Source organism: Aspergillus stella-maris (assembly GCF_047715825.1).
Source record: "Aspergillus stella-maris strain CBS 113639 unplaced genomic scaffold BDV14scaffold_26, whole genome shotgun sequence".
Taxonomy (NCBI): domain Eukaryota; kingdom Fungi; phylum Ascomycota; class Eurotiomycetes; order Eurotiales; family Aspergillaceae; genus Aspergillus; species Aspergillus stella-maris.
This window is the reverse complement of record NW_027396820.1, coordinates 139,116-163,682: the sequence shown is the minus strand read 5'-3', so window position 1 is coordinate 163,682 and position 24,567 is coordinate 139,116. Positions and strand designations below refer to the sequence as shown.

General features: G+C 51.9%; 10 protein-coding genes across 10 annotated transcripts; 7 read left to right on the top strand and 3 right to left on the bottom strand.

The window, feature by feature from the left end:
* The first annotated feature begins 2,479 nt into the window (after positions 1-2,479).
* On the top strand, positions 2,480-6,323 carry BDV14DRAFT_57125 (putative mucin family signaling protein Msb2). The gene has a single exon (XM_073777065.1). The coding sequence runs from the start codon at positions 2,695-2,697 to the stop codon at positions 5,773-5,775; it is 3,081 nt and encodes a 1,026-aa protein (XP_073628293.1). The 5' UTR covers positions 2,480-2,694; the 3' UTR covers positions 5,776-6,323.
* Positions 6,324-6,571: 248 nt separating this feature from the next.
* On the bottom strand, positions 6,572-7,895 carry BDV14DRAFT_200028 (mitochondrial fission process 1 family protein; the record flags this gene model as incomplete). Its single annotated transcript, XM_073773423.1, has 3 exons — positions 6,572-6,937; positions 6,991-7,564; positions 7,759-7,895. 3 exons carry the CDS (start codon positions 7,893-7,895, stop codon positions 6,572-6,574), a joined length of 1,077 nt encoding a protein of 358 aa, XP_073628292.1.
* A 592-nt stretch (positions 7,896-8,487) lies between these two features.
* Positions 8,488-9,303, top strand: BDV14DRAFT_172992 (ATP19 family protein). The gene is made up of 3 exons (XM_073768673.1): positions 8,488-8,616; positions 8,744-8,871; positions 8,982-9,303. The coding sequence occupies exons 1-3, from the start codon at positions 8,569-8,571 to the stop codon at positions 9,028-9,030; spliced, it is 225 nt and encodes a 74-aa protein (XP_073628291.1). The 5' UTR covers positions 8,488-8,568; the 3' UTR covers positions 9,031-9,303.
* A 212-nt stretch (positions 9,304-9,515) lies between these two features.
* On the top strand, positions 9,516-10,545 carry BDV14DRAFT_172990 (holo-ACP synthase). The gene has a single exon (XM_073768672.1). The coding sequence runs from the start codon at positions 9,551-9,553 to the stop codon at positions 10,109-10,111; it is 561 nt and encodes a 186-aa protein (XP_073628290.1). The 5' UTR covers positions 9,516-9,550; the 3' UTR covers positions 10,112-10,545.
* A 5-nt stretch (positions 10,546-10,550) lies between these two features.
* BDV14DRAFT_172988 (histidinol-phosphatase) lies at positions 10,551-12,105 on the top strand. Its single transcript, XM_073768671.1, has 4 exons — positions 10,551-10,721; positions 10,825-10,986; positions 11,092-11,628; positions 11,753-12,105. Exons 2-4 carry the CDS (start codon positions 10,828-10,830, stop codon positions 11,990-11,992), a joined length of 936 nt encoding a protein of 311 aa, XP_073628289.1. The 5' UTR covers positions 10,551-10,721; positions 10,825-10,827; the 3' UTR covers positions 11,993-12,105.
* Positions 12,106-12,307: 202 nt separating this feature from the next.
* On the top strand, positions 12,308-13,791 carry BDV14DRAFT_172986 (FKBP-type peptidyl-prolyl cis-trans isomerase; the record flags this gene model as incomplete). The annotated part of the gene is made up of 5 exons (XM_073768670.1): positions 12,308-12,995; positions 13,075-13,200; positions 13,272-13,334; positions 13,403-13,446; positions 13,523-13,791. Coding segments are annotated over exons 1-4 (371 nt in total), but the record flags the coding sequence as incomplete, so codon positions are not given.
* Positions 13,792-14,322: 531 nt separating this feature from the next.
* On the bottom strand, positions 14,323-17,876 carry BDV14DRAFT_172983 (mannose-ethanolamine phosphotransferase MCD4). Its single transcript, XM_073768669.1, has 4 exons — positions 15,945-17,876; positions 15,708-15,895; positions 15,429-15,664; positions 14,323-15,372 (listed from the first exon to the last, which is right to left on the bottom strand). The coding sequence occupies exons 1-4, from the start codon at positions 17,685-17,687 to the stop codon at positions 14,540-14,542; spliced, it is 3,000 nt and encodes a 999-aa protein (XP_073628287.1). The 5' UTR covers positions 17,688-17,876; the 3' UTR covers positions 14,323-14,539.
* A 326-nt stretch (positions 17,877-18,202) lies between these two features.
* BDV14DRAFT_200022 (putative chromosome segregation protein (Pcs1)) lies at positions 18,203-19,819 on the bottom strand (the record flags this gene model as incomplete). Its single annotated transcript, XM_073773422.1, has 3 exons — positions 18,203-18,426; positions 18,476-18,913; positions 18,958-19,819. The coding sequence occupies 3 exons, from the start codon at positions 19,817-19,819 to the stop codon at positions 18,203-18,205; spliced, it is 1,524 nt and encodes a 507-aa protein (XP_073628286.1).
* Positions 19,820-20,002: 183 nt separating this feature from the next.
* Positions 20,003-21,708, top strand: BDV14DRAFT_57074 (protein-degrading AAA family ATPase MSP1). The gene is made up of 2 exons (XM_073777064.1): positions 20,003-20,262; positions 20,310-21,708. Exons 1-2 carry the CDS (start codon positions 20,200-20,202, stop codon positions 21,498-21,500), a joined length of 1,254 nt encoding a protein of 417 aa, XP_073628285.1. The 5' UTR covers positions 20,003-20,199; the 3' UTR covers positions 21,501-21,708.
* Positions 21,709-22,101: 393 nt separating this feature from the next.
* On the top strand, positions 22,102-24,567 carry BDV14DRAFT_57068 (putative LysM domain protein). Its single transcript, XM_073777063.1, has one exon. The coding sequence runs from the start codon at positions 22,401-22,403 to the stop codon at positions 24,204-24,206; it is 1,806 nt and encodes a 601-aa protein (XP_073628284.1). The 5' UTR covers positions 22,102-22,400; the 3' UTR covers positions 24,207-24,567.

Below are 24,567 nucleotides of genomic sequence, written 5' to 3'. Positions count from 1 at the left end.
GCAGATGCAACCAGTCGCGAAAAGCCCCGACAAAGAAAAACAAAACTGGCCGAGCCGCAAGTTGCTTTTTCTCACTTGCAGAGCTGCAGGGCTGGGCCCTGCCGGAGGAAATTGCAGTTGCTGTCTGTGATATTTTTCTTTGCTTTTCGATGCTGCAGCGTAACCTTGGTTCCTGTCCATCCAAACCTTGCACTTGGATGGCGAGCGCCTTGATTGGCGGGCTTTGGGTTAGGAACAGGATTGGCGTCGGGTACATGCGGTGATTGTCCATGGTTTTGTTGATTATTTTGTTCGACTTTCCAGGGGAAGGGCGAGAAGATTCTGCTTTTGAGTCTGCGCAGTGCGCGCAGTGACAGTGAGTCTGTGATCGTGGCCCCCTTGGCGAGACAAGAAATGATGATCGTGGATCAGCGCCTCATTCAGCGTTGACGTCGATCGGAATAGTCTAGACTCTGGCATTGGATATCAAGTCTTGAGAAATTGGACGCGGTGAAGCCAATGCAGCACTATTGTCACTGTCACAATTTAGTAGAACCAAGAGACAAGGGGTTCATGCTGGTCGGGCCTAGTGACTAACACCAAGGCTAGACAGCCGGCAAGTTGCACGCCGACATCCTGTGTCTCGGGTTGGGGAATGTTTACGACGTAAGGAATGCAATGACAACATGTTCGTTAACTGGGTCTGTTTCAGCCTCAGTGCGAAGAATGTGCTTGAGCCTGTCTGTCTGAGACTCTGGAATTCTGAATCAAGACACATTCTTGAGCCAGTCATGCACGTGGTGATTGAGACAATCCGTCATCTTGTTCCTGCAGGTCCTCGAAGAATAAAGCGCGAGCTCCAATGTCCAGGGGCAGCGCGCGAGTGACAACTGACAAGCGACGGATGGTGCGAGAACCACGGAGGTCATGACCGAATGGTTTCGGCAGTTAGCATCGACTGGTGAGACGAAAGGCTAGTGCAATATCGAAAAGGGGGAAGTGCATGGACTCGGAGCTAGCGAGGTACTTGTCGAGACATTCCACTTTGCCGATAGATCTAGACACCTATTTTGTGGTCAATTTGGCGATTCTCAGTCAAAGAACAACTGAAATGGAGAAGAGTAACATAGATGTGTTGCTGATCGAGGGGCGAGAGTGAGACGTGCAGAGCTTGGTACCACTGCGGACAGGCAGAGCAGTCAAATCGGTTTACAGCCAACAATGTTTTTCTTCGGGCCACGCACCGGATGACCCCACACAATCCAGGCACCGCGTGCACTAAGTCGAACTAACAACACGCCGGCGGTCTCGGCGAGTTGGCCTGGACCAGAAGGAGGTTGGTCTGGTTGTCGTCAGACCCGCACCTTCTCATTGTCATCAGTCATCAATGATGTGCGCCTTCTCTTATTCCGATCGCCGCCTCCATTCTGACTGGCCATGGTCCTGCGCTTGCTGCAAGGTCCGTCATTGTTGTTGACCAATTCGGAAAGTGTTAAATTGCCTCGACCAGGTTCTCTCATGGAGGAGGGGAAGGCGATGATCTATTCCGGCGACTTTTTTTTTTGTTGATAATATTTCCAGCCGCTGGACTCGAGTGTCGAAGCCTGGTGTTGGCGCCGTGCTGGAGAAGAGATAATCTGACAACTCAGTCGCGATGGAGACAATTCCAGCCAAATCTCACGGACGGCTGTCGATCGAAATCATCGCCAGTCGATAACTCTATACTGTGGCCCGACCTCGTGTCTTCTCCAGAAAGGCGAACGGTTGGACTGGGTACTATTGGCTTTAGTCTGGCGTCATTTCTTAGCGTTCTTGAATCCTTTCAGACCCGAGACGGATGAGTATGACTGTAGGGATATCCTGTAGGTGTAATTCTGTAGCAGGGTGTCGTAGCTGTAGACCATATGAAAGAAGCAGTCGGAGGCAGTGCTAGAGAGCGAATGACGGTATTTTTAGCAGTGCTCAAAGACCGGCCTCCTGCTGTGTAAAAGAAAAAAAGGCACTAGCGTCCTCATTTCCACGGCCCGCCCACGCCCAAACCCACAGCCCACAGCACTACTGCCACTTCTCGCCCAGTCTCCCGCCCACTCTCGCTCTCCCCTTTCTCTCCCTCGATCTCTCGCTCTTACCTTGTTGTCTTCCTCCAAGCGTCTCCCTTTTCCATCTTTATCCTCTCTTTCTTTCCCATCCTTTGCCTGATGCTTTGCCATCGGTGCTGTCGTTGACGTCGCCAGCCTTTGGTATACCTTTCCACGTCAATGAGCCTGGGCCTGTCAATTCTTCGCTTGCTCTTCACTCCTTGCACCCACGGTCTCCCACGATCGCACCCTCGCCTTTGAGAAAGGTACAATAATAGCCACTTTATCCACCGCCGCCATCCTTTTTGACAGTTTTATCTATTAGATCTCGTCGCTCGCTCCTTACAGCAACACACTCGTTTTCCAGTATACTAATTAAAGGGGTTCAAAACTCCCTGCCGCTCTTTTAACCACATCCACCACTCCCACCTCGCATATCGCTGCCAACCTCGTCATCCCTTGCGGAGGAAAAGGAGAATTGAAGATTGGTCGTTTCAAGAGTCACATCGTTCGAGACCGCCGCCGCCAGCCTTTTCCTGTGAAACGAACGCGTTTGTTGAGCACTTGCTCAGTCCACTCTTTTTATACGACCGCCGTCGTCTCTACGATTATCTAGGTCGTTTCGCGCTCAATCACCATGGTTTCTCAAACAGCTCTTCTTGTGGCTGCGCTGTCGCTTGCTGGGCTCGAATTGGTCGCTGCGAACCAACCCAACGCTCGTTTTGAACACAAGCAGCTCAAGCGCCAGCTGTTCGGCAACGACAACAACCTAGGCTTCCTCAACTCCCTCTTCAACCACGAGGATGAAACTAGCACAATCACAACTACGCACACCGCCGCGCACCCCGCTACTACCGAGGTGTCGGAGCCCGATGTTGTGGTCGTCCCTATCACTCTCTCTGTTGACGAGGATGGCAAGACGCACACTATTACGGGTACCGCCGACACTGCGGCTGCCACCGGTGCTGCTTCGACCACTACCAAGGAGTCCACGGTAGCAGAAGTTACTGCCACGCCCACGACGGCGACCCAGCCCGCCGCTGAAACTGCCGCGTCTTCGACAACAACGACAACAAAGGACGAGGGCCTGCTTGGCGGACTCGTGGGAGGACTTTTAGGTGGTTCATCTTCCGATAGCAGCTCGAGCACAACCCAGACTGCGCACGCTCAGGCATCTGACGATGCGCCCACTTCTGACGCGGCCACCACCAAGGCGGCTACCTCAGAAACGGACGCGGCCGACACCACTACCACCACTTCCACTACTTCTTCGAACAACCTTTTGGACCTTGACTTGGGCCTAGGTCTGGGAGGTGATTCTTCGTCTTCCACGACAACTGCCGCTACGGCTAACACTGCGGCCGCTACCACGGATGCTGCTCCAGCTGCCACCTCCAGCTCTACCACGACCGCGAACTCGCCTACTTCTACTACGACTTCCAACAACTTGTTGGATCTCGACCTCGGATTGGGCCTGGGCGGTGATAGCTCGACCTCTACCTCGTCTGGCACCACCACCTCTGCTCCGACTGCTGCCACCACGGCTGGTACGTCGAGCTCCACGACGACTGCCAACTCTCCGTCATCCACCACCACTTCCCACAACCTGCTTGATCTTGATCTGGGTTTGGGCTTGGGCGGAGATAGCTCGTCGTCTACTTCAACCTCGACTGGCACGTCCCCCACAGCCGCCACGACTGCCAACTCGCCTGCCGGAACCAGCACCAGCACCTCGCCCTCTGCCACTACCACGTCCAACAACTTGCTGGATCTTGACTTGGGCCTTGGCTTGGGCGGTGACTCTTCGTCTAGCACTTCGACGACAACTGCTAACTCTCCTGCTGGAACCGGCACTTCGGCCTCCGCTACCAGCACCTCGAGCTCGCACAACCTGCTTGATCTCGACTTGGGCTTGGGAAGTGACTCGACGTCTTCCACCACTACTGCTGCTTCTCCTTCTGCGACTAGCACCGAAGGAGGCTTGCTCGGTGGTCTCTTGGGAGGTGACTCTACGTCCTCGACTACTACTGCTGCTTCTCCCTCTGCGACTAGCACCGAAGGAGGTTTGCTCGGTGGTCTCTTGGGAGGTGATTCTACGTCCTCGACTACTACCGCTGCTTCTCCCTCTGCAACCAGCACCGAAGGAGGTTTGCTCGGTGGTCTCTTGGGAGGTGACTCTACGTCGTCCACCACCACTGGTTCTTCCCCCTCGGCGACCAGCACTCAGAGTGGCCTTCTTGGTGGCCTCTTGGGCGGCGAGACCACCTCTTCCGCTCAAACTAGCCCCGTGCCTACCTCAACCAGCACATCTGGCGGCTTGCTTGGTGGTCTTTTGGGCGGTGACTCTACTAGCAGCACCATCACTGTTTCGCCAACTGCCACCAGCTCATCGGGCAACCTGCTCGATGGTCTTTTGGGCACCGATTCTTCCACGGGCACCCCTCTACCCACACCCAGCAGTTCTTCTGACAACTTGATCGGCGAGATTCTGCCAACAATTCCCGTCAGCGTTCCCGAGTCGACCCCCACTGGTGCCTCAAGCACGGATGCTATCCCAAGCCCGACCCTATCCCTCGGCCCCTCGGATGTTACCAGCGGTCTTTTTCCCACCAGCACGGCGACTTCGATTCCAGTCATTCCCCAGGTTCCTACCTCGAGCGAAGGAGCTGTTCCCACTTCTTCCTCTGGTGGCTTGATCACTTCCAGCTCCACTGTTTCTTCTCAGCCCACGCCTGTCGCCCCCGTGACGACTAGCTCCACCACTACTACTACCACCGCCGAGGAGGCTCCCACCACAGTGACCCAGACCACTACAACCACGACCTATGCTGAACCCACCGACTGGGTGCCAACCAGCATCATGGTGGAGCCCTCTCAGACTAACGAGGAGACTGGAACCCAGGAGACCACCACTGTTGAACCTACTCAGCTCCCTGGATCTATCTCCCCCGCTGGCGGTCCCGTTCAGGCTCCTGAAGGCTCTACTTTGATCCAGCTTGGTTTCACCCGCGAGCTTCGCTACTCGTTCGTCGCCACTCATCCTCTGTCTTCCTCGCAGATCTTTTTGTACGTCCCGCAAGGTCTGCTCTACGCCCTTGAGGAATCCAGCGACGACGTTGCGATGTTTGCTATCTCGTCCTACGGTAGCAATGAGCTGAATGGATACGTCGCCACTGTTGCCCAAGCCTACATCCCCACCGAAAAGGTTGATGTCTTGAGGAAGTACCTGCACAACCCGATTTCCAGACTCTACGAGCAGCCCGATGACTCTGTCAAGACCTTGCTGTCCATGATCGACCCTACCATTCCTCTCCTCGTCGGTGACGTTGACACCGGGTACGGAGACTCTTACTCCAATGGTGGTAGCGGCAGCTCCGACGGCAGCGGTGACGGCTCCAATGATGACTCTTATGATGACTCCACCGCTGGTGCTGGCAGCAGCAGCTCCGTTAAGGCCAGCTCTGTCGGCATTGGTGTCGGTGTCGTCGCTGGTGCCGCCGCCTATGGTGCTGGTATGTTCTGGGTCGCTCGCCGCTACCGCAGAAAGCGTCAACTCCACCGCCGCTCCAGCTCTACTGTGGACCAGATGAGCGAAGGTGGCTCCATCTTCACCGGCGGTGGCCGTATGTCTCGTGGTAGCAACAACACCCGGGGCAGCGGACGCACCCAGATGATCAGCGCACCTGTGATGGCTGAGAACTCTCTGGGCTGGAACTAGACACGGGACCACGACTTAAAAGAAATAAATAAGAAAAAATCACATGGTCTCGGGTCAAGGAAGAACCGGGCTATATAACCCAGGAAGAGCGGATGGGAGAAGAAACCAAAAGGTCTCTGCACCGGCCTCCCTCGGCCGTGGGATATCTGTTGGTATATTTTGACATTCTACCTGTATTCAACTTTCTACATGGCGCCGTACTGAAACGCGTCCTCTTCGATTCTTTTCACATACTTTTTCATCATCACTTTTTTCTCATCTTTTCATCTCGACTTATTCCCCATATTGTTTCTGAATTCTTCCTACCCTGTGACAGCGCAGAGACCTGGCCACACATACCACTATCTTTCTCTCAACACCTCTTTGTGGACACCAATCCAATCTACCTTGATCCGACTCTATCCTTGACCTTTCTTGTTTGTACAGCTGTATAGTGAACTAAGTGACAGTAGACAAGAGATGAGCCATGCTTGGCACGAATTAGATGTTTATAATTGTTCTTACACTCATTATATAATACTTTTATGTTCTAGACCTGTCACGCGGTCGATACATCATAGCCAGGAGTCTTGGCTAGTGCGTTGGTGTTCAATAAGATCGCATTTGTTTCATCTGGATCTGACGTAGCATGCTTGCTGAGCAGAGTAGTAGTACAAAAGAAGATGGTAGATAGATAAGAGAATGGGCTCAATAGCAGACCCGAACTCCATGCAAAGAACAAGTATAAGAAAAGAAAACCGAGTCAGGTCGACTCTGAAACCACATCTGCTACCCCCTTCATCCGTGACGATAAACATCATTCCTCCTTCTTCTTATCCGACCCTCCAAACCCCAACATCGCCAGAATCCCGCTCTGCCCGCTCGCTTCCCTCTCACGCTTCCTCTTTTCCTTTGCATCTGCTAGTTCCCGTTTATATTCATCCCAGCTGGCCTTATCGCCGAGCTTCTGCTGCTGGCCCTCTGACACAGCAATATGAAAGTGACTCAATGATGTCGAGTCCTTTTGGTCGTGAGACCCCACAACCTCCGAGTGACGCGGTAATGGCTTGACGGCGTCCTCGCCGCCATAGACGTATACTCCTACCCGGAACAACCAATCGACTGCGCCTTCAACGGGGTGGTCGAAAAGGTATGGGAGGAAGGGAACGACAGAGAGACCGAGCTGTCATTGTTAGTCTCGCGTACTCAAACCCAGACCGGGGGATCGAAACATACACCGATAGGAACCCACGTCCTTGCAAACGTACTCTTCGACCCCTTTAGCGCGCGCCCACTATACCTCACCACACTGTGGATCGTAAACGCCGGCAACCCCATACTCGCTAGTCCCTGGAACACAGCCCGCTGCGCCATAACAGTCCGGTAATCCTCTATAAGCGGGATATGCGTTGCCGGCCAGGGCGTCAGACTATCACCACCCGCAGCCGCAACTTCTTTCCCCTTCTCCGTACTCGACCCGGATAAATTCCCACCAACGTCACCAGTAACCATCCCCCACGCAATTTGCTGGTGACTCAAGTCGCTTGAATCCTTGTATGCCTCGCATGGTGGCGCGAGGACCCGTCTGTTTCGCAGATAGGCTTTGTATCCCTCGTGCGCGACGTCGCCAAGCAGGTAGCTCCATGAGATGCCGTATGCTGTGCGGACGAGGTATGGATGTGCGACGGGGCGGAAGGACTCGCCTATGTCGGAGGTGTAGGCTACGTAGCGGTGGGCGGAGAGGAGGAGCGTGCGGAGGCGGTTGGCGTATCCGGCGTAGCGGTAGGGTGTTTCGGTTGAGTCGATTGCGCTGTTGCTGTTAGTTGGTGTTTCGGACATTATGGCGTCTGTAGAGCCAAGGAATGAATTGAGGGAGAGTGAAAAGTTGGTGAGGTATCTAAATGGTGTTGTAGACTTGGTGGTATCGAGCAAGGCAGAGAGTGGGGATAGTGACTTCATGCGACGGAACTTGATTGAGTGATCGGATACGGACCGGGTACGTACTATGGGGTGTAGACATCATCGTAGAAGTGGTCATCGTGATCCAACTCCACGAGCTTTTGTAGTTGAGGGGTGAGCTTCTTGCGCTCGTGGGCAGGAGGCTCGGGCTCTTCTTCTTCTTTGCGGCCCCAGAATGGCATGGTGCGGAGTTGTTGGAGTTGGAGTCGGAGTCCGGGGTTAACGAGTACGAGATGTAAGTAAACTCCAGAAGATACGAGGTCAAGGAGAGATAGTTGGTCGGTGTTGTAGAAGAAAGATGGAGGGAGGGGAAGTGAAGCTAGGAGAGAGATTGCATTAGAAATTGGGAGGATTAGACTTGTACTGCTGCTACGCCTCCCTGTCTCCCCATATGGAGCACCCGGGATCCAGCGATGGGTAAGATAACTTCCGCGTCTATTGTCTATGTTGATTTGATTTGAGTTTCTGATGGAAAAATTTCGATTAGTGATTCTTCGTTAGTGATTTGTCTTTTTCCAAAAGAATACAATTGACTGGATATTATTGTAGCAGTTGTAAGGGTATACTCTCCCCAGACTTGATGCCGAACAGTTGCCGACGTCACTGGACTTGTGCATAACCGCGGGTGCTGTCGGAGCAGTCACGTGCATCTCACATTTATGCAGCTTATGTAGCTTGCATGGCAGCTCGCTGCTGAGTCATTATAAGCATCAAGCTAACCGTATACGGTAAGCCCGAATTGGCCCGCAAGTTGCAACTTCATCTCGTCCGGCATCCGCAGCAGCAGCTCTTGACTTATCCGCGCCATTCGTCCATATCGTTCATTCTCGAACCTCTTACTCCTCAATCGTCACAATGGTCCAGTACTACAAGATCGCCGGCCAGTCCGTTGGCTCCCACCACGTACGTTTGCGCTGCCGGCGTTGAGCTACCCGCCGGTTCCTTTTAACCCTGTTTTGTCTTTACCGAGACCGGACCTCATCAGGAACACAGGACAGTTGGCTAACATTTGTTATTTTTGATCGTCTAGCTCTCCCTCGGCATCCTGTCTGCCCTCTTCGGTGGTGTCTTCCTCGCTACCCGTGGCGGTGGTGCTGCTGCTAAGCCTGCCACTCCCCCGATCCAGGCTTCTTCCAAGGATGAGGAGAACTTTATCCAGTACGTCTCCCCTATCAATACCTGTGATTTTTGCCCAGAGCAACTGCGTCTGCGCGCGGATCACTCAATTGCCGATTCTACAGTTCAAAGCAATGGCTAACCCCATCCAGGGACTTCCTGAAGCAGGTCGACGGCGGCGACAAGAAGGCTAGCCATTAAGCGGATACCTCCCCAAATACCTCAATTGAGCAAAGAATGACCTGCCCTGACGACTCGAGTACGATACGATGCATTTCCAGACCATGATCGAATAGACGCAGTCGAAACCGTGGGGCCAGAGTTATGGGGGTTGAGATCGCAAGCTGAGGCTTGACCGAGCCTGTAGCTGCGCGAATATGTACATATAGAGGCATACATGAAAGGCATATCCCTTTCTTATCATGTGCATTTGGAACTATAGTAGTGTGAAATCGGGGGTTGTGAGGTTTGTCATGCTTGCGCACAGATGGGTTTCCTCCGGTTGTAGTCTGTATACTGTAGGAGTTGTATGGAACCATTGGTTCTCGCATTTCAACTTAGGTCCTGTAAACCTCGCTTTTTCTGGATATCAAGCATAGAGGCGCCATGCTATTATTGGCTTAGTCACCGAGCCTTATCGAGGTTGCCTGCATCCAAATAATTTAGCTTCATCCTACCATCCTAATTTACAGACTTCAACTCACTTCCGACAACACCAACAATGAAACCACCCCTTCCCTTCCCACTACAACTGAACATCGGCACCGACATCGTCCACCTCTCACGCATAACCCGCCTCATCAGCCGTCCCGGAAACTACCTATCGCGCTTCACGCGCCGCATCCTCACAGACTCTGAGATGCGCGATTTCCGCGCGCGCTTCGATCTCCCGCTGAACTCGACCCAATCTAATGCCACGTCACAACTGAAAGGGGTACAGAAACCCGGTTCAGATGTATACGCGTTGAACGCGCGCACGCCCGTTACACCTGATATGGCGAGATGGCTCGCCGGACGGTTCGCGGCGAAGGAGGCGGGACGGAAGGCTGCGAGGGGCGGAGCCGGGAGCGCGAGTTGGAAGGATGTTGTTGTCAGGGTCCCTGACTCCTCCGATGCCGATGGGCATGGGAAGGAGAGTGCTGGTGAGGGCGATGGCGACGAGGGTATGTCGAAGAGGCCGGAGGTCATTTTGTTCGACCAGTGTCCCGAGGGACGGATCGCTAGGTTGTCAATCTCGCATGATGGAGAGTATGTTGTTGCGACTGTGCTTGCGGCGGGTTGAGCTGGATGTTATGGGGTTAAGTTGGATTGACTAGGTCCTTCTGGCTTGACTGGAATTCGACATGTTATTCTCCTGGCTAGGTGCGAACTGGGCTTGGGCGTACCCAAAGTCGCATACAGCAGACCATAGCAGAATAAGTCACCTCGACTGCATATTGGTTGCACCGACAAACGAAGCTACGCTTTACATGCTGGGCTGGTCGAGGAATCAGTGGCATTGAACTGAGAGGACCCGGAGGGTTCTGGACGATTGAAAGCTCGTCATTACTTTCATCCTTTACAAGCTACGAGAAAGAGAAGAGACGAGAAACTGGACTCAGTCTGTTCTGGGCGAGTCTGATAGGTGGTTCTATAGCTGGCGTATATAGAGAATACCGACTATAAGTCACCGGCGGGGCGGAAAAGTGCCGCCAACTCTAATTTTACACTCTTCACAATCCAACTGTGACTCTATTTCCAATCATAACATTCTTCCCTTATCATACATCATTTTCCTCCAAAAGTCCTAAATTGCCTCTGTCTCACACCTACACTCATCTCACCGCTCCTTCAGCACCCATCACCATCCAAATCGTTATCTAGCGGGGCACCGGTCCGAACATCCTTGTACAGTGAGTCTTGTCAACACACCACTATACCGCTCTTTCCTTGCCACTATCAAGGTCCCAATAATTAATCTATTGGATGAAACATGTCGAGCTAATCAATTATCAGGTCATGCCATTCTCGCACCACAGCCACTCAGGGCAGTTCTGCCCCGGCCACGCCAAAGACTCTCTCGAGGAAGTCGTCCAGTTGGCCATTGCGAAGAAATTCCAGGTCTTCTGTCTGACCGAGCACATGCCCCGCGGAATAGAGGATTTGTATCCGGAAGAGGTATTTAGTTCCATCTGTTGTTTCATTTTTTGTTGTCGTCTGGCGTGGGGTGAAGGCACAAAAAGCAATTATCACGTAGTACCTGAAGACTAACACGTATCTCAGATCGAAGCCGGCCAAACGCAAGAATGGATGGTCGCCAACGAAGCAAACTACTTTCGCGAAGCGACTCGGCTGCGCGAGAAATATGCAGACCAGATTCGCATCCTCATTGGCTTCGAGTGCGACTGGATCAGGCCCGAATCAAGGACCCTGATTGAGACATCGATGCAGGCCTTTCCGTTTGAGTTCTTCATGGGCTCGATCCACCATACATTGACCGTGCCGATCGACTATGATCGGCCGATGTACGAACATGCACGCGATCTAGCGGGTGGAACCGACGAGAAGCTGTTTGAAGTGTACTTTGACGAGCAGCTGCAGATGTTGCAGCAGATCAAGCCGCTGGTCGTTGGCCACTTTGATCTGATCCGGTTGAAGAGCGACGACCCGGAGCGAAGCTTCAAGCAGTGGCCTGGTGTTTGGGAGCGCATTCTGCGGAATCTGAACTACGTGGCTGGGTATGGGGGTATTTTGGAACTAAACTCTGCGGCGCTCAGGAAGGGGATGAGTGAGCCTTATCCCAAGGCTGAGATCTGTCAGGTATGTTTTCATTGTACTTTTTCTGCACTCTGCATTTCGGGGTTTGCTAGAGTCATGTGCAGGTTTCAGTCTGCAGATGCAACATTGCATGTAACAGAGAGATAATGTACTAATCGACTGATAGGAATTCCTTGCTCGCGGCGGACGATTCTGTCTATCAGACGACAGCCACGGGCTGGATCAGGTCGGCCTAAATTACCACCGGGTGCTAGAGTTTCTCGACAAAACGGGGATATCGACACTGCATTACCTCGATCTCGGCAGCCCTTCCGAGGCGGAGGAACCCGTCGATAAACGGTTTCCCGGGACAGTGGTCAAATCCGTCTCCGTGGACGCGGTGAAGGCGATGGACTTTTGGAAGTAACAATCCACTTGGCGGACTCGCTAGGTCCTAGCTTGCATATCTAGATCAGTATCAGTACTGGACTAGCTAGCAGCAATGACGAGCTGCATAATTTCATTACATTATTCTTCCGAGTTCCGTGCCCTTGACGCAGTCTTGCATATCAGTAACCACTAGCCACTCGCCAGATAACCCAGGGTTGAGGAAGACAACCCGACTGGTGTCCTTCCCTATCAAGTACTTTGTAGATCCGCATGCGTGGAACTGCCACTGGGCTGATCCGACATCCGACCTGGCAGTCACCGACTAGACTGAATCCTGAAGAACCCACGCTTGCAACTGCCAGCAAACGCAACGTGGGCGATGGAAAGTCATTCGACCCACGACGATCAATAGACCTCGGACAACCCACACCGCAGGACTGGATCACGAAATCGCTTCCTTCCGTTAGTACAGACTAGCTCTCAGCATCTGCATGGCTACCAGACTAAAAGCAGGGCTAAGTGTTAACTCCTGCCTAACTCAGTATAGGTTAAGGCCCGTTCCTCTGTGCCGGGCCGTCTGTTCGGTAAGACTAAGAAGTTCTTCGCTGACTCTTCCCCATACTGCTATTTTCCGGTATCTATATTGTAACCCCATTATCAGGGCTGCTTCGGAAATTGGGCTTGGTACCTTTTTCTTAGATTGTCCCCCACTTGTGTTCTTGCAAGGTGCTTTTACATTAACCTAGTCTAGAGGGACTTTGCGACTGGGTTTAACCTATCTGCCTATTTTAATTTATTCAGCTCCTACGCTCGACTTTATCTCATCTTCTTCTCTTCCCCCTCCACAGCCGATTGATAGTTTCAACTCAACCAAACGAAACCCCTCCAAAGAGAATGTACCCGCCCCAAGGCGTAACGCGCCAAACCCTAAGCCCCGGCAACGGCAAAGACTCTCCTAGAAAGGGTGACACCGTGGTTATCGACTATCGTGGTTGTCTATATGACAGCGCGCAGAGTGGTAATTTTTGCATGGGGACGCAGTACGGCATCTTATCTATTTACTTGCCTTTCTTTCCAAAGTCAGTAATTTAAGCGGGGCGTTTGCTAATTGGTGTATAGGTTCGACACATCCACCGGCCGCGGCCCTCTAAAAACAGAAATCGGCGTAGGAAAGGTTATTACGGGGTGGGATGAGGGCGTGCAGCAGATGACGGTTGGTGAGAGGGCGATTTTGACGATTTCGAGGTATTTTCCCTTCGACATTCCCGTATCCCTTTAAGCTGCTCGGGATAGTGTGCTAACTGGATTGTGTGCAGCGACTATGGCTACGGCAAAAAAGGGTTTCCGGGCCTGATTCCGCCTGATTCGGGGCTCGTTTTGTAAGTTACCTTTTCATATCTCCGCGGATTTGTGAAGAAGATTCAGGTGCTAATTAGTGTGATGGTAGTGAGGTTGAATTGAAGAAGATTATCAGGACGATTAGCTAGGATTCTACAGATAAACTGGTCAGTGAGTATGTCTTGGCTAATCAAATGAGTCGCCGGGGTTTGATTATACTGTGGCGTACACGAGACGGAGTACTTTGGGCCGAATTCAACTTCAAGCTGGGTGAATGGGGTTGCTGTTGTTGTTGCTGTTGTTTTTAAGGAACCGTGTTGAGTTATTGTTTGCGAGGAGTACGGTGTTGCATTGTTGCCGGGATATGGAATGTGTGATGTCTCTGTCATTAGATTGAACATACGAGCAGACAGACGCATACATATGCAACGAAGGAAGAAACAGATAGACATTGCGTGGAGTTTCGGGGCTAAGGGTCTATTAATATACATTGCTGTGTTCTCTTGATACTTCCATGTATGGATAACTGTCCTGCCGTCATGTATTACACCACCTACCTTGCGACTGCTAGTCATCTGCCCAGCGCAAAATACCAAAATGCTAGAGCAGGACAGGCAATGGGGCCACCTTTCGCAAACCCTTCCATATGGAGAGACGCGTGCTTCGAGATGCACCTATTTATAGGCTAGCTCTAGGTAACCTTGAGAAATAGATGTTCCTGGATTTACAAGTCATGTTCCGGTGTTGACTGACTGTCTATGCAAGGTGACGCATAGCCAGGCCATGGTCGACAAAGAAGTTTTGATATCTAGGGTAAGGGCTATTCAGCATGGCTGTCAGTCTCGCGATATAAACCGATCTCAGTCTAGTAGAGTTGGTCTGGGCGGTGGAGCCGCATCGAGAATGTGGCTTGTGATACCGAGGCTTTTTCCTAGAACGGTAGTCTTTCCTTGAGGCCTGTAGTCGCTCATTGACTAAATGATCAGATTTCTTAGGGATCATAGTAGTATCATAGAAATCATTAATTGCCTCAGAGGAACGAGATCTATTAAGATACTGCGCGGAGTGGTCCAGCCTACCCCCGGTCATCGAAACTAGGAACAACTCAGAGCCATAAGCATAGTCAAAATGATATTAGTATACACAATATTTATCTATATCTCACATATACATGTCATAAGTGTGGCGAAGCCAAAGTGGTAGGCGCCGCTTTAGGCTTCAAGGGCTTCGATGGTCAGTGGCCGGCTCACTGTTCATCAGCACCCTTCGATAAGCTCTCCTGGACTTTGGCAGCTGCACCGTTGGCAGCGTCAGTAACCGCAGCCTTGATCTCGGTAGCGCGAGGACCGAATTCAACGCCGGTGATGAATACCTCACTGAGGAACTCGAGTCCGGCAACAAATGTGCACAAGCCACTGGCAATCAGGAAGTGACTAATTGTAGTGCCGATGTCTAACCAGGAGCCCTCATCGCGGACCATGTAAAAGAAGTTGAGGGTCATAATGTCGGAAATCGCCATGACCACCATGAATAGAGCGCTGGGCGCCACCTCCAGGCGGCGGTTCAGAATTCCCAGATTTGCACTGATAATAGCAAAGGGAATGAGAATCTTGAGAATCAACAGAGCCCCCTGGCTAAAGGGACTGAAGATGGGGATCAATCGGTAAACGCTGTCGAGGGAAAACGAAGACACCGAGGCGATATTTCCGGTACTGAAGAATGCGGACTGCAGAAGGAAAAAGAAGAAAAGAGCCACTCGCGCATCCGAAACGCTAAGCGTACGGAATGTGTATGTTTCGCCATTGACAGTCGTAGTAGCATCCGTGCTTGGCTTCTTGGGCGGTTCAGGTACTTTCTGTGTGGCGTCGGGAATACGTTTGGCAGCGTAGACGTACGTAGCATGCTCTAGTCGCACCCAGGTGACAAGGGTCATGCAGAACGCAAAGTAGAATAGACCTTCGTAGGAGATGGTGAGGATGATAAAGGTGGGTGAAAATGTCAAAAAGAGGATCATCAGACGGTGAAGGTAGTGGCTGTTGGGGTATAGTCGGTGGAAAAATGGTAATAGCAGTGATGCAACTATAATCATTAGCCAGTGTGCATATTATAAAACGAAGGAAAAGGCCTTGACAAACCGAGAACACCCCATCCGACAACCTGATTCCCAAACGGGAGACCCTGTTTGGCTTGAAGTGAGGCTGCACTCGATCGAGTAACAATTATCGCGAGAATAACCATGCCGAGCTGCATTCCCATGATGATACGGGACCCTTTTCGAGACATAGCTGCGGCCTGGCTCGGCCCGAGAATATCATCTTCAAACAGTAGATATAGCAAGCCGGTGACTACCATGAGGGAGCCGCCAAATGTTCTATTCCGTCAGCAAAGGCCATATTTCCGGATGAAAAACCTACATTGTGCTGATTTCTTCAACTTTGTTGGCTGGCAACAGAGTAAAGGTACTCATGAGAAGACAGCCAACAGTCCATGTCCCGCAGAGTGCCGTGTGATTTTTCAAAAAGTCGACGCCGTAAGATACAGGCCAAAAGGCACCCAAAACAAAGCAGAGAGTATAGATCTCTCTCTGAAAGTAGGATTGCACCTTGGAATCGTTAGTGTACTTCTCGGACTTCAGTAAGATGGAGACGTACCAAGGCTTCCAAAACACCAACAAAGATCAGCAGCTGGAATCCAAATGAGACATGCTCGCCCACTGAGCGCACATGACCCAAGAGTATTCCGCGGCCAGCAATAAATGCCTTCTTCCTGGAGAAAACTTCTTCCCAGAAGAAGACGGGAAAGAATCCGTAAAAGTAATATCTCCAGGAAGAGCCCTGGTATAAAAAGACCGAGAACAAGGCCACGAGTACCGATGAGAAAAATATCGTGCTAGCTGTCGTCCTATCCGAGTCCGAAGCACCGTGAAGGACGTGGAAATGTATAACTGATGTCAAAGCATACGCGATCCATCCTAGGTATCCAAGGGTGACAGTTGTTCGCAAGAAAAGCCAATCGTAGGTTTGGAGATAACGGAGCCCTTCCAATGCGGTCTGGAACAGAACCGCGGATTTCTCAATTGCGTCTTCGTAGGAACTGTTATCGATGAGCTTTCTGATCGCCTCAAGATGTTGCTCCACTGAATGCTCGCCATCATCAGCAAGGGGAGCAAACGGTTGGTACCGGAGCAAAGCGGCTTTCTTTTGATCTTCCTTGACATGATACATCTCAAGAACCTCCTGGGTATTGGCAAAAGCAGCTAGAGCCTTGTCCTTGGGCGTCGCATCAATGTAGTCCAGAGGAAGTTGGCCGACGTTGTTGGTGGGAAAGTCGAGTCCAACCAAATATGCCATGAGAGCTGCAACATCAGCTTGAGCGACATCGTTCCTCTGAACTCTGTCCAAGTGCCATTTGGTCGAAATCCCGTCCTCATGGCCCGAAGGGAGGTCAGGCTGAGGCTGCTTGGGTCCAGCAACACCAGATCCCCAGGCAACGAGAGGTGTCCGAGTATTATCAGGATGTCCATCTCCGTGACTTCCCCAGTCGCTCATACCATGGTCCGCGGTAAAAATAAAGGCCGTCTTGTCGTCGCCGTAAAAGTCCTCCACGAGCTTTGTAATCTCCTTAACACCATCATCGACAAGCTTGATGTTCCGCAAGTACTCCTTGGAGTAAGGACGGTATCCGTGACCCGTAGTATCGATTCCGAGGAGGTGGAGGAAGAAGACATTCTTCTCATTGCGCAGCTGGGCGTCCAACCCAGGATCACTCTTTGCTGACGCAAAGAGCCCCTTCACCTTGTCAAACACCCAGATATCAAGAGCAGTCGCATCGCCTGTAAAGTCCTCCTCTTCCTCCCCGTATACGTCTGCATCAATCCTGCCCGGCTCCCCGCCTTCCTTGAACATCAAAAGAATGTCCGGACTCCCCCAACTCCACGTATGACTGCTTCGGTTGAAGACGCTGTCAAAGTTGACGGGGTTCAACTTCCATCCTGTTGTAACGGCAGAGACATCTTCATACAATCCAGCGATTAATGCGACGTGTCCGGGGCGCGATTCGGTAGGGACTCGAGTGTGGGAGATTCCAAAAGTACCGTGGTCCAACACGCGGGATCGAACAAAGGGCGCAAGGTGAACGAGGTCATCACCAATCCAATCTTCAGGAAGGTCCGGATCGGGAGTCAATTCAAAGGCCTTGTCTGCGCGCAGACCATCGGCGACAAAAAGGACGAGGCGTTTCGCTGGAGCTTCGGCACCGGGGTCGCGCTCCACGCGGTAGGATGTCATCCCGCTCACGATCGGGCTGACAAAGTAGATATCAAAGATTGAATAGGCATATATCAAGTGAAACACCACCGCGAGGGTCAGAAACCCAGTACGGCCGAGACGTGCCATGATTCTGGCTCCAGTCCGAGCGGACGAGAAGAGCAGACGGTCGGCAAGCGAGAGGGGTCAATGCGATTAAGGAAGGAACAGAAGAGGAAAAAAAAGAAGAAGAAGGTACGGACAGCATCAAATGCATGGGCGGCGTCCGGTTCCTTTGTTCTTGTCTTCAGACCAGATGGCACTTTTTCGCAAGGTCGATGAGCTTCGGGGAACTTGGGGGTAGAGTGGCTCTGGGCCAATGAGACGCGCGTTATTCCGCACGTCGAGCACCCACTGCCGAAGCTTAACATGATCTACTAAAGGGGATCCATAGTCTATACCAACGTTTACGCTTACGAGTACCTTGAGCGGTTCAATTTCATTGCAGTATGTAAACTCAAATAAGGTAGCCCAGTTTCCAACAGAATATCAAAAACGCCTAGTCCCCCTGGCAACTCCTAGCAATGCAAACCGTACTTTCGCAATGCTCCAAATAGATCAGAAGCAAGAAAAAAAAAACAAAAACAAAAACAAAAAAAAAACAATCAGTTGCCCTGGCTAGCTCGCCGCTTCGTGAGGGCATCAATAACGCGCGTATAAAACTTTGAAGCTTGTTGGCGGACAAAGGTTATGTCAACAGTGAGATATTCAGGAAGAATATCGACCAATTCTCGGTCTCGGTTCTCGTCCAAAAGAGGGATGTACTGGAATTCCGCCGACTCAAAGTTGGCCGAAGATACATGGGGGACGACGAGTTTGAAATGAAGGGCTATTCCAGGTTAGCGGAGCACAAGAACAAAGGGGTCCAATATACTCACTCCCGTTGACACCTGTCTGGATACAATCGTATAGACTGTCCTTCTCCCGCTTCTTCACATCGCGAATGATAAGACCTGTCAAATCGCTATAAAGGTCCTCCTTGAGCTGCGCGAATTGTGCTGCCTGCGCAGCTTCCGCGTTAGCAGCAGCATTGGCCCGGTTGGCACCACCTCCCTTGATAGCACTGCCAGGTACTTTGACAGCCGCCTGCTCGAGCGTCGCAGCTGTGTTTCGGGCAGCTGCAAGTTTTGTTTGCAGCGCCTTGACTTCAGACTGGGCTGCTGCGAGTTGACTAGCAGACTCCTCGGCGCTTGACGTCAACCTCGCCACTTCTGCATCTCGTTCGCGCAATTCCTTCTGAAGCTGCCGGCTTTTCTGACCCAAAGCTCTCTGCGCCTCTAATTCGTCTCGCAAAGAGTTGATGAGGTTGTTTGAGGCTAGAAAATTAGTATTCATTAGCTCAAGAATGGTAGAGACATACCAGTAGTCATTGATTCGCACTGCTTCTTGAGTTTATCCATGTTAGAGCTTGCCTCTGCAATGCCAATGTCTTTTAAATTCCGGTATCGGGTCTCCAGAGTGTCGTATTTCTTGGTCAGATCACCAAGTCTACGCCGAAGCTCTGGCTCGCCAGCCTTTGACGGGGAGCTTTGCAAGGTCTGTCCTGAAGACTGCCTCCGCTTGACTGGAGACACAGACATGGGCTCCGGAGCTTCCTCTTGTATTATGGTTTCTTCGACAAACTCTTGTACTGTCTCGGGTTCGGGTACGACCTCACTCGCGGCCTTTGCGGACTTTGTTCGTTTGCGACTGGCTGGCTCGGCTTTCTTCTCAGGTTGGTCGACAGGCTTTTGTTGACGTGAGCCCGTGGGAGTGTACTGGAATTCGCCATCGTTTTCGAGTTGTTTCTGCGAGCTAGCCTTTCTCTTGCCCCGAGCAGCGGCTCCTTTTGCCGCTCTTGCGGGTTTCGCTGCCGGCGCATTATTTTCGAGCGCATCACCCTCATCCTCACCATCCGTTTTGTGCGTGGCAGCTTCCTGAGCACTGCGCGCAGGTTTCTCTTCGTTGTCGGTGTGGTCTTGTGCCATCTGGCCTGAATTCCTGCTCCCCTTCGGCCGACCCCGTCTTGTGCCTCGTCTCGTAACCGGTTCGGCTTCTTGTGTCTCCGAAACAGCAGTCTCAGCAAGGGCCTTTAGCTCCTGCGACTTTGACCGAGGCCGCCCTCTTGCCTTTTTCGTGGGCCGCTCATCGTCGTGCGCGTGAACGGCGCCTGCCTGCATAACATCTTCGTCGTCCGATCCGATAAGACCAGAAAGTCTGGTAATAGCCTTTCGCTTAGGCATTGAAGGCGTAATGATAGTGCGCAGCGAGATAAAGCGGTTTATCAATGTTGAGGGTATATACAACAAGACGCGACGAATGGGCAAAAGCGGAACTTTGAGCGCGTCGGGTGGAGCATGTGACACCCCGGCAAAGCCACACTTCCAACCGGGGCGCCACACCTGCTGTCGCCGCAAACCCGACTTCCTCCCCATTAACATCGCTGTCTTTGGTTTGTTTCGCTACGAAACAAATTTTGGAGCTGTGTCTGCGTCTGAATTTACATCCTTACGTCTCCAGCTCATCATACGCCTTTTCCGGTCATATTCCGCTATAAGTTATCCAACTCGTTGGGCGACAACTCAGCGCAACCTAGCAGCCCTCCGAAGAACGGCCGTTCGCCATGACGTCCTCGCGTCCGCGGCTCCAGCAGTTTCTGCAGGACATGCTGTTGGTAGCTGGCACAGTAAGTCTGGTGATCTTGGTTTATAGCTTTCTGCTTATCACCGATAGTCCGCCTCCGCATATTTCCTGATCCGCCATCTCCTCTCTCGCATCGAATCAAACGACCCCGAAAAACAAAAGCAGGAGGAACAAAAACGCAAATCAGCGGCGATACTGCGAAGACTAGACGGGGACAAGGAACTGGATGAGGATGCACACAATAAATCACAGCGGAGTCGAGGTAACCTCGAGCTCAGTCAGTATGAACAAACGATCGCAATGGACGTTGTTGCGCCAAACGACATTCCAGTATCCTTCAACGATATAGGCGGACTTGATGATATTATTGAGGAGCTGAAAGAGTCTGTGATATATCCTTTGACCATGCCACATCTTTTTGCGGGTACGTCTTCGCTTCTCACAGCTCCTTCTGGAGTCCTGTTATACGGCCCTCCCGGTTGTGGCAAGACCATGCTTGCGAAAGCTCTTGCACACGAAAGCGGCGCTTGCTTCATCAACCTCCACATCTCCACTCTCACGGAAAAGTGGTACGGCGATTCCAATAAGCTGGTCAACGCGGTCTTCTCACTGGCTAGGAAGCTACAGCCCGCGATTGTCTTTATCGACGAAATAGACGCCGTACTCGGTACCCGGCGGAGTGGCGAGCACGAGGCTAGTGGGATGGTCAAGGCAGAATTCATGACGCACTGGGACGGCCTAACGTCAGCAAACTCTTCAGGCGAACCGCAGCGGATCGTTGTGCTGGGCGCTACGAACCGTATTGAGGATATCGACGAGGCTATTCTGCGGCGCATGCCTAAAAAGTTCCCCGTGACATTACCGCCAGAGGCGCAACGTCTTGGTATCTTGAGCCTCATTCTCAAAGATACAAAGATTGACCGCCAGAACTTTGACCTACATAACCTCGTCAAAGCAATGGCAGGCATGTCCGGTAGCGACATTAAGGAAGCTTGCCGAGACGCTGCACTGATTCCGGTACGCGAACTCATCCGGCAAAAAGCAGCACAAGGTGGACAATTCACCGCTGTCAATCCAGACGAGGTCCGGGGACTGAGAACAGAGGATTTCTTCTCTCGTGCTGGTGGCATCGTTCCGCCTTTATTGAAAGAATCCCAAGCAATCTCTAGCAAGGCACCCTCCAGCAAAGCACCCTCTAGCAGAGCCGTCTCTGAGAAAGAATGGACCACTGAGGATGATGCAGACAATGTTCCAAATGAGAAGATCCAGCCGATTGAATAGATATAGTCGGGGGCAGATGTATATAGCGCAAGAGACTGGTATTTCTTGCTTGGATACGACAACTCGATGATCGTAACGCATTATAATAGTACCCTTGGCAGGCTCACGGCTCTATTGTATTTATTGTAAACAAACCAAGTTCTTGTATGTCAAGATAGTGTCTCAAAGTCTGGGGTCCGGAGTTCTCCGCATGCCGGTACCGAGCAGTAGACATACAACAGATTGTAATGAACCGTCTCTTGTATTGCATGATGCTTTTGATAATATTCACAATTGAAAATGCGACAGAGGACAAAGCCAAGGTGTGAATTGCGGCCAACCTGTCACTGACGTTTTGTTTTGTACCAAACGATACCAGCGATACCGGTGACAACAGACCGATTAGACTGGCCGAGTTCGAGATTCATGCTGCTGTCATGAATGAGGCTTACTTAAAAGTAAACAATAAAAGCTCAAAGAAAGCAAAGCAAATGTGCTGTTTTTGTACCTCCTTGTGGATCGCTTACCAAAGGATTGACGTTGAAACGCCCCCGCTATAGCTAGACGAAGCTGGGAGTCGGGAGTCGTCATCCCCAGGAGTTTACTAACCGCTATTACCGCATCCCGCTCCTACATCCACTCAATCGCTACAACTTGACTCTGAGATACGTTCCTTTGATACACATATCATACTGGAGAAGTTTACCATTCGAGTCTCCCCTGCGAATCGACCCACGCAACAACCGACACCACCACACTCGGGGGACGCCATTAAAGGACACGGATGCGATACCGAACCGCATGACGAATGGTCTATCATAGGGGCGTCCGATGGCAAATAGTGCCCCGGCGGTCTCCAGCGCATTAAACACCTACGAAAATCCAACCCTTCCCTGAACTTTTCCATTTCTCTCGCCAGGGATGAGTTCCCGAAACGGCTCCGCCGACACCTTTACACAACGATCAGCTTCCACCGTCCGCCCCCGCCGCCTGATATCATTTACAGAAGATGACGGTGGAAACACAATTGGACAGCAGTCCGTCAAGAATGCATCGTCTCTTGTGCCCTCCGAACTACCCTCCCTGCGTGCGCGCGGTGCAACGCCCTCCCCTCGACCGTCTCGAACCGTCTCCCCGATCCCCATGGGCCATCCATCGCGAGTCACGCAACCTCGCAGCGGCTCTCGGCCAGGCAACTCATTAGGTGGGTTCTACTCTGGAAAACACCAGGATCCGTTCGCTGAGCCGTCGCGGGTCGCTGCAGACTTTCTAGATGCGTCTTGGTCTTCGTTACAGGGCATTGCCTCGTCGCTGCTAGGGAGTGATACGACACAGCCGACCACGAATGGAGCTATGCGATCCCATGCGAGAAAACCGTCACAACCAGATTACTTATCGAAACCGCGAACATCGTCTTCTACGTGGGGTCCTTCTGGGCCGGAAATTGGGGCCGGAACGCAAGACAGGCAGGCGATGGTGCAAGCGAAGAAGATGGAGGCTTTGCTATTAGCGGATACAGATCCGAGCTGGAATATTGGTTCGAAACACAAGCGGCGCGAATCGAATGATCGACCAGTCCATACAGAAATTGACCCGGATCATGACGAGGAGGCGCTGGTTTACGTACATCAAGTTCAACCTACAGACAGCATCACCGGTGTCACGATACGATACGGTTGTCAGGCGGCAATTTTCAGAAAGGCCAATGGTTTCTGGCCTAGCGATAGTATACAGGGTCGAAAAACGGTTCTCCTACCGGTTGATTGCTGTTCAGTCAAGGGCCGACCAGTGCAGCCGGGGAACATTGGTCTTTTGGATACTCCCAGCCGACCATCCATAGAGGATACCAGTGGAAGTTCGATTGTCCCTCAACCTTCGCCCGAAGCGTCGACATTCTCAAGAGCTTCTGATACAAGCCAAGAAAGCGACCAAACATGGAAACACGAGTCTTGGGTACAGATTGATGGGTTTTTCGAGCCAGTAGAGATTGGTCGTGTTCCCCGGCGCGCACTCGGTTTCTTTCCCCGCACAAGACGGAAATCGATTTGTTACAGCGACACTGAGCCGGTGCGAGGACGCGAGACGACACCAATATTTTCGTCAGCTTCCTCACCTGTTCAGCCAACTTCACCGCGGAATAATGATCGTCTTCAGGCTGGTTCGCCGAGGACAAAAGGCTCCGGCAGACCTGGCCATAGACGCCAGCAAAGTGGGTTCGAGTTTTCAGGACCCGGCGTTGGCACTCTCGACCGCAATGTCAACCTCCCCGGACCAGCCATGGACGGGCTAAGCAAGTTCTTTGCGCAGCACATGCCAACGCTAGCGCCAAAACAAGCTCCCCCAAACTTTGAAGACCTCGGCGGAAATTCGTCAACTGCAGCTTCTAGCAACTCCACCAGTCTCGATAATATAGGCGGCGCTGTTGAAGGCTGGGTCCGAAAGATGACGGCTCGAGCCAAGTCCAGCATCAATGAGCTTCAGCAAGGAACATCCAGTCCACAAAATCACGGCCTACCGCCACAACCCGGACGGCGAGGCTTCGATGACCTAATAGAGCTTGACGATGGACTCGAGTCTCCTTCATCTGGACTGCTTTCAGGACCAAGCTGGAAGCCAGACCTGACTCGATCCGGCTCGAGCTACGCCAACGGCGCGAACCTCAGAGGCCGATTTCCAAGTGCATCACCCAGCACGAGCAGGACTCGTACCGGGCTCAAGGATGACTGAGATCCTACCTGCACCTTTCACCACCTCTGCCTTAATACGTTGATTGTTGATACCTTGTCTCTGCCATATAACCCGTTTCACGCTTCGAGCATAGCACAGCACGGCGTAGCAGGACCCTGCTTTGGTTTCCCTCCTTGATAATTGTCAGGATATGGGCCTTGACCTTCCGCTTTCTTGTTTATATGTTGTACCTAGACGGCCATTGTTTTCGTCCAGCATGATGTCAATTCTGATCCAGGATTGAGGTCTGGAGCCGCTGGTCGTGCCCCTGCTGAGGGCGTGTATCCTAGCTAGATAATCTGTTTATTCCACTGTCAAACCCAAGTTCTTCATTTTTGTAGCTCGGCGAATCAGTGAGTAC

Excerpts from the sequence above, each read along its gene's own strand:
- BDV14DRAFT_172988 (XM_073768671.1), top strand. The coding sequence starts at position 10,828 with ATGCCATTCTCGCACCACAGCCACTCAGGGCAGTTCTGCCCCGGCCAC. Across the intron at positions 10,987-11,091 it reads AGGATTTGTATCCGGAAGAG|ATCGAAGCCGGCCAAACGCA; the intron begins GTATTTAGTTCC and ends CACGTATCTCAG. Across the intron at positions 11,629-11,752 it reads CCAAGGCTGAGATCTGTCAG|GAATTCCTTGCTCGCGGCGG; the intron begins GTATGTTTTCAT and ends ATCGACTGATAG.
- BDV14DRAFT_57074 (XM_073777064.1), top strand. The coding sequence starts at position 20,200 with ATGACGTCCTCGCGTCCGCGGCTCCAGCAGTTTCTGCAGGACATGCTG. Across the intron at positions 20,263-20,309 it reads TGCTGTTGGTAGCTGGCACA|TCCGCCTCCGCATATTTCCT; the intron begins GTAAGTCTGGTG and ends TATCACCGATAG.
- BDV14DRAFT_57068 (XM_073777063.1), top strand. The coding sequence starts at position 22,401 with ATGAGTTCCCGAAACGGCTCCGCCGACACCTTTACACAACGATCAGCT.
- BDV14DRAFT_172992 (XM_073768673.1), top strand. The coding sequence starts at position 8,569 with ATGGTCCAGTACTACAAGATCGCCGGCCAGTCCGTTGGCTCCCACCAC. Across the intron at positions 8,617-8,743 it reads AGTCCGTTGGCTCCCACCAC|CTCTCCCTCGGCATCCTGTC; the intron begins GTACGTTTGCGC and ends TTGATCGTCTAG. Across the intron at positions 8,872-8,981 it reads GATGAGGAGAACTTTATCCA|GGACTTCCTGAAGCAGGTCG; the intron begins GTACGTCTCCCC and ends AACCCCATCCAG.
- BDV14DRAFT_172983 (XM_073768669.1), bottom strand. The coding sequence starts at position 17,687 with ATGGCACGTCTCGGCCGTACTGGGTTTCTGACCCTCGCGGTGGTGTTT. Across the intron at positions 15,665-15,707 it reads GTTGAAGAAATCAGCACAAT|AACATTTGGCGGCTCCCTCA; the intron begins GTAGGTTTTTCA and ends CTGACGGAATAG. Across the intron at positions 15,373-15,428 it reads TGTCGGATGGGGTGTTCTCG|TTGCATCACTGCTATTACCA; the intron begins GTTTGTCAAGGC and ends TAATGATTATAG.
- BDV14DRAFT_57125 (XM_073777065.1), top strand. The coding sequence starts at position 2,695 with ATGGTTTCTCAAACAGCTCTTCTTGTGGCTGCGCTGTCGCTTGCTGGG.
- BDV14DRAFT_172990 (XM_073768672.1), top strand. The coding sequence starts at position 9,551 with ATGAAACCACCCCTTCCCTTCCCACTACAACTGAACATCGGCACCGAC.